At 39.3% G+C, this 6,682-nt stretch overlaps 1 protein-coding gene and 1 long non-coding RNA gene across 3 annotated transcripts in view; one reads left to right on the plus strand and one right to left on the minus strand.

Annotated features, from left to right (window-relative positions):
- Window positions 1-6,682, minus strand: part of LOC113576743 (uncharacterized) — a 42,886-nt gene that overhangs the window by 21,387 nt on the left and 14,817 nt on the right. The gene's annotated exons all lie outside the window — the stretch shown is intronic.
- Window positions 1,163-6,498, plus strand: nfil3 (nuclear factor, interleukin 3 regulated). The gene is made up of 2 exons (XM_027009003.3): window positions 1,163-1,356; window positions 4,469-6,498. The coding sequence occupies exon 2, from the start codon at window positions 4,588-4,590 to the stop codon at window positions 5,986-5,988; it is 1,401 nt and encodes a 466-aa protein (XP_026864804.1). The 5' UTR covers window positions 1,163-1,356; window positions 4,469-4,587; the 3' UTR covers window positions 5,989-6,498.

Below are 6,682 nucleotides of genomic sequence, written 5' to 3' on the forward strand. Positions count from 1 at the left end.
AATCTGATAGTATTCTTAAACACTAAGTATGCTAGCATGAGGATATGATTTAATTAAGAGTACAAAATACTTAAGTAACTCGCTCTGGACAAGGGCATCTGACAAATGCTATAAATGTAAATGTAAATGTGAGAGCTATTAATCTGAGATCAAGCCTGCAGCGTTTCATCCAGTATTAAAGTTCGTCCTCAGATGTGTTGTGCAATACGTCACATAGACCAGGGTTGTAGGCTATATCCTATCAAATTAACAGTCAAGAGAGTAGACTACAAGAGCAGATACTCAGTAATACAGGCTCTAACATCAGGTAGGCCTACATTTTTCATGCCCAGTTCGAGTCATACCCCGAATGAGTCACATCTATATTGACAATTTTATATTTGGGTATAGTTCATTTTCTTTACTTTCAAAACATGTTTAACTGTTTTATTGGGGGAAATAGTTATTTCGGAACCACAAGTTGTAATCAACAAAAATAATCACCGATACTCACATCAGCGATACTGACATTTAAGACTCTTGCATTTTCCTTTAGAAACAGAAGGTGGCTCATCGTTCAGGACCTGAACATTGAAACATGGATGCGCTCTAGTGCTCTGTATCTGAAACAAAACTTAGGAGGTCGCTGTTGCTGTTTTTGTAAGAGCTGCAGTTGTCTACACCTTAAAGACACGTGAGCGGGTCAAATCCGTGAAGTGCTCCTCATTTAGGTAACGATTTCCAAACACGTAAGTGTCACATTTCACAGTGCGTAGGATGTTGGTTCGCTTATGCATAAATGATCTAACTAGATAATAAACCTCATGACATAATGTCATTTCATGGATCACTTTTTTTTGTGTAGCTTAAATGTTATACCACCACGTTTTTCGTGACTTTCATTCTTTTATTTAATAATCTTTTCATTCTAAATGCTATTCTTTTTTAGTTTGCGTGGCAAGCTGCTTGTGTTAAGTGCTATTCTTTCAACTGCAGTTCTCCCTTGGGTCAGTGATTCTCTGCATGCCTGTCCAACATACAGTAGAACCTCAAGTAGAGCTCATTCATTTGTATTAGACTGTTGATGTATCCATAAGAAAAGCGAATCATTGGTTGAAATTGGAAAATGCTGGATTCCAATTGGCTAGGAGGCATGTCAGTAACTGCTCGCTGCCAATACACTTCTTCAGTGACCTACTAACACAGATCCATGAGGCAGCAGTCACTCCGGGAGGAAAACGCAAAGGAGAAACAAGGAAATATTACCTCACAATTATTGGAATTTTATTGTTGCAGATGAAACCAGTGTTGCTTTTTGTCTTTTATATACGCCGTTTCATACTACGGACTATATGATTGAGCTTGTGTTAATTAAAGGTATGCTTATTTTTCTTTACTTGTATTACAGTGAGTCATCCGGACAGTTGCTAGTTTGTTTAGGCTATTTTAGCAGATAGTCGTATACATTGGGTATTTTTGGTGACTATAGCCTAATACTTTACTGTTTCTGAAACTGTAATTCATCTACCCTATGAAAAATATTTCATAAGTAGTTTAACCAAATAAATATTCTCACTAAAAACTTTCCCCCCTCCCCCCCAATAACTGCACTGGATTTGGCAACAGTTTTAAACTCCTGGGTAATTTTTGTGATAACTGCTTAAACAGATTCATACTGCACACTTTGCCAGTAGACACGTAAGAATTTGAAATATGTAAGTTCGAAATGTTATCACAGCAACTGGAAAGGCATAGTGACCCAGACATATGTGGGTGGGGGTGTTACACCGCTGACACTGTGGATTGGACTAGGTCAATATTTACAGGACTTGTTTTTTTTTGTTTTGTTTTGTTTGTTTTTTTGTCAATTCAGGATGCCTAATCTCTTACAAGACCTAATTTATTACAAGTGAATTTGTACTTCCTCGTTTGTTTGTTTTTATTTTTAAACCTAGGTATAAACAGACACCTGAAATCGCTATAAACGCATGGCTTCGTTCCAATTTTCCCGTCTATTTAAGGTGATAGATTATTATACATGTAATTACTGGGTAACGACCATATAATTTGAATGCTTTGGATGAATACTGGTCACGCATATTATATTCTTTATTCTTTACAAGATAGCCTAAAGGAATCTGGGGAATCGAGGAGTTGTGAATGAACACTAAGCGATGCTGTGCGTAATCAAAATAGTCAGCAACGTTTTCTAACAAAGACTTTTACGCCAGTATTAACTTTGGTTAATTTTGAACACATTTACTACCGTAGCCTTCTAGCGTTCTAAATAGGGCACATGTCGAATGCCATTATAAAACCTTTTATCGACGTGGGTTATAGCTCACAAGGCCTGTCAAAAACATCAGCATTGTTTCGGTTATGATTGTCGTAATTCTCTTTTTTAAACATGTACTGTCTTTTAATAATAGAACAATACATACTCAAATAATTGTTTAATCTCATAGATATTGCAAGAAAGTAAGATATTTGATTTCAAAAACCCAGTGCACACCTGAAATCTACGCTAAGCGTTAATCTGTAACCAAACAAATTGTTAAAGCGAGACAAAGACTTCCCCCCGTATTACGTTGTTGAATACGCTTCCAGGTGAATATTTAATTTTATCCTTGCGTGTTTACTCTGATGTTTCAGTTCAACCACGTGTGATGATTATGGCTAGTCGCATTCCTTTGTTCCGTGCTCCCAGGAGGTAGCCTAGCCCAACCTACGCGTTTAGGCTGCAACCTCAGTTTAAGGAAACTTGAAGCACGTAGCAGAGTTGTTGCTGGGTTATTTTTTATAACATATAGGAAGGCCAGATACTGTAGCAGACCATTTTTCGGTCATTCGCTATATATTACTTTTATTGACAATTCCGAATTTGTAGCTTGGGCTATTCGAAAGCCTTTAGCAAAGCAATTGATTGTTAGGACCGACACGTTGAAGGTCATTGCCATCAACCCATTTTTAGGTTTTTTTCTTCATCCCGACGGAATGAACAAATATTGTTATATGGACATATGACATAACCTGTATCTCTTTAGTATTTCTTGTATATTTTGGAACTTAGTGGCCTGGCTTAAAATAACCTTTAATCATTTTTAACGTGCCAGTAAGTGCTCTGTTTCAATGTACTTTTTGCGTAACCGACCTCCGGCGATGACATCATTTTAACGCTTCCATGGCGCTTCGCGCTAAGGCACTGCATAATTTTAAATCGGCGAACGAAACTATTTCCTGAAAAGTTAGTTATATCTTCATAAATGACACTTTCTTACACTTTCTTACACAAGACTATAGGTATCTTAGACGGGTGACCAAATTATACTGAGTTCACGTAACTATCAAAACCACAGAAAATTACATGTCATATCATTATAGTGTCAGTCAGGCCACTAATCAGTTTTTTCTTTTTTTAAAATATTGATTTTAAGATATTCATATGTGTTTCAGTGTGCTTGTGGCATTCTGTGTGTTTGAAGTGAAAATAAGATTCTGTATGTATTTCAGTGCTTTTGAAAGTTTTTAAGACGGCATGAGTTTGTTACATGCAAAAGCACAAATATATGGTTACATATCATGTACCCATTTATTGACTGTTAGAAGGAGATGGAGGTACATTTTCTGGGAAGAATATACCCAACATATAATCACAGAAATGATTAATGTTGATTAAAATTAGCCCAAATTATCTACTAAGTCATCAACAGAAATAGAAAACTGTGATATTAAGCAATGGAGTGCCAGCAACTGAGTTAAATTTACATAATATTGCTTATCAGCTGACAAGCTGCTGAATCCTATGAGCCACTAGCAGGAGTGTGTCTAGTTGAGACTCAGTGATGTCATGGTTTAGAACCACTGAGAAATTCAAAGACGGAGAGCAAAATGTACTGCTGTCAAGAGCATAATGCTGTAATTACTCAATGAACCTAGCTCACAGATGTACATTTATCATATGTAGAAACCACTTAAACTCTTAAAGAGAATTTATCTTTTGTTATTGGTATTATATTTGTTTGTTAATGTATTGTTCAATTATATTTATTTCACTGAATTTAATTTTTTTAGAACTTTGTTGTCAAGGAAGAATATATACAGTGATTAGTGATGTGGGATATAGTCATATAGGAAACATCAGAGATTAAAATTAAGATATACACAGGGAACCATTTATCAGTTGCTTTATCGTAAAACCCATTTAACCCTACCCTGTTGTAATAAGAGTTCAATTGTGTCAATAAACCTCTTTTGTGGGATGTATGATAATTTGTCATTGTCTGAACCTGATGAATACTACTTGTGATAACCCCATAACTTTGAATGAGTTATGTTAGATGATTTATACATGCCTTATATAAAAAAATGCACTTCTTCTTGCATGGAATAAGTACAGTCAGGAATTGTCAAAGAAAAAATGGCATAATACTTATTGCTTATTTCTGTGTATTTGATTTCTGAAAACAATTTTTGCATGCTCTTTCTTCAGGTTAACAAGAAATAAATCCCTGCCTGGAATTATTAGCAGACACCAATGACATGTATGGCACCGCTGTTGGTTTATCATGAAGATGCATCTGTTCAGCACAACTGATAACTAATGAGTTTATGCAATCTGGGCCACACTGTAATATGCAGGCCATTAAGAAAGAGCCATCATATGGTGGGGAGGAAGCCCTGGTCTTAGCCATGGCTTTGCAGGGCACAGACAGGGACTTGATCAATCACAAGCTGTCGAGCCTGCCGTTCAAGGCTAAGACGGCCACATGCCGTAGGAAGCGAGAGTTCATCCCAGAGGAGAAGAAGGACACCCTGTACTGGGAGCGAAGGCGCAAGAATAACGAGGCAGCCAAGCGCTCACGGGAGAAGAGGCGGCTCAATGACATGGTGCTGGAGAGCAAGCTGATGGCGCTGGGAGAGGAGAATGCATCACTCAAGTCTGAGCTACTGTCTCTCAAGCTGAAGTTTGGTCTGGTGAGCTCGGCTGTCTATGCTCAGGAAGTGCAAAAGATCTCCACCTCTACCAGTGCCCTCTACCGGGACTTTGTGTCACCTGGCAGTGCCAAAGGCTCCTACCCAAGAGAGCTGGAGTCATCGCGACTGGGTGGTAGCTGCATATCAGTCATTAAACAGTCCCCGCACAGCTCCTTGTCAGAAGGATCTGATTCTGGCATGGTGACGCAGGGTGGCCCACTAGTGAATATCTGCAGGACTCCCGAAATCATCAAGCAAGAACCTCTAGAAAGTAGCAGCTATACCAAGGACCGAGCCAGTCCCTTTGAACTGTACAGAAATTATGTGAATAGTCCTTTCCCTGGAGGCTACTCCCAACCCTCCCCATTCCTGCAGATCACCAGATCATCCAGCAACTCACCAAGGACCTCTGACGGAGACGATGGAACCGTGAGTAAGTCATCAGATGGAGAGGATGAACAGCAGGTACCCAAAGGTCCAGTGCCATCCACTGCGGACCCAAGGAGTGTGATAGTCTCTGCCCTCAAAGTGCCAGACTCCAATGCCTCAGCTTTGCCCCACAAACTGCGCATCAAAGCCCGGGCCATCCAGATCAAAGTGGAGGCCATAGATCCAGACTATGACTCCCCAGGGAAGTCCTCTTGCCCCATTGACATGTCTGCAACGGGATGCTACCAGATGAGTCAGGGATCTGCCACTGAGTACCAGTCCACACTAAGCCCACTGTCCCTGCAGGTAAATAATGTCCAGGACTGGATCCACCAGCCAGAATACTGGCACAAAGACCACAGGGAGGCTCCACCAAGTGGCTGCCAGAGCAGACTTTCCCCTGACCCAGCAGAGCCTTTGAATAAAAAACTAATTGTTGACATTAAAGAGTCTGAGAACTTGTACTTGAAAAGGGGCATTGCTGACCTGTCGGCAGAAGTGGCCTCCCTGAAAAGGATGATTGCAAGACGACAGGGGTCTGTTATTGAGTCCACCAAAAGCACTACTGAACATGACTCAGTATCAAAAGGATGTTACTCAAACTGAGGCTTCTCTGTTTGCACAACACCTGTTTTTCACTGTGTCTGCTACTGCACCACGCAGTTGAAATGGTGTCTAAAAGCTGCGGTTCATTGAGATGAATAGCGGTTTTGCGCACTTAGTGTTGTACTTTGGCGTGTTCTGTTGATGACTCCTTCAAGTAGCCAGAAGCCAAAATGTTAGGCTATTACATGCAAAGATAATGCTCTCTCAAAATTTGTTGTACATTGTATGTTCTTTTTTGTTTACAATAAATATATGTAAGCACTGAAGCACCATTTTGTCTTTTTCACCTTTCCAGGATGTTTGAAAGAGTGTATTGTACAATGAATCATCTGAAGGTTTTGAATGAACTGCAGCTCTATACTGACAGTGCATCTTTCAAATTTTGTTTACCTTTGTCATTTCTATATGGTTCACAGTTTTTACCCTGGATTTTATTTAAATGAACTGTAGGTAGCATTTTTCATGTTGAGAAACTCATGTTGATAAACAATAAAATGAACATTCATGGAATGGGTTGTAATATTGTGATGCACAAAAAAAATTAGGTTCATGTTTGCCATGAGAAAGCTTGGTATTTCCACAGTAATCTGTCAATGTGTTAACTGTATACTTCTGTGTCAAAGCTAGCAGTGAGGCAGTAATAGACTGCACCCGTATGGAAAATTGGCTCTGGCACTTTGGCATGTTCTTGAAG

The sequence above is a fragment of the Electrophorus electricus genome, chromosome 19 (genome assembly GCF_041902795.1).
Source record: "Electrophorus electricus isolate QZ-2024a chromosome 19, ASM4190279v1, whole genome shotgun sequence".
NCBI lineage: Eukaryota > Metazoa > Chordata > Actinopteri > Gymnotiformes > Gymnotidae > Electrophorus > Electrophorus electricus.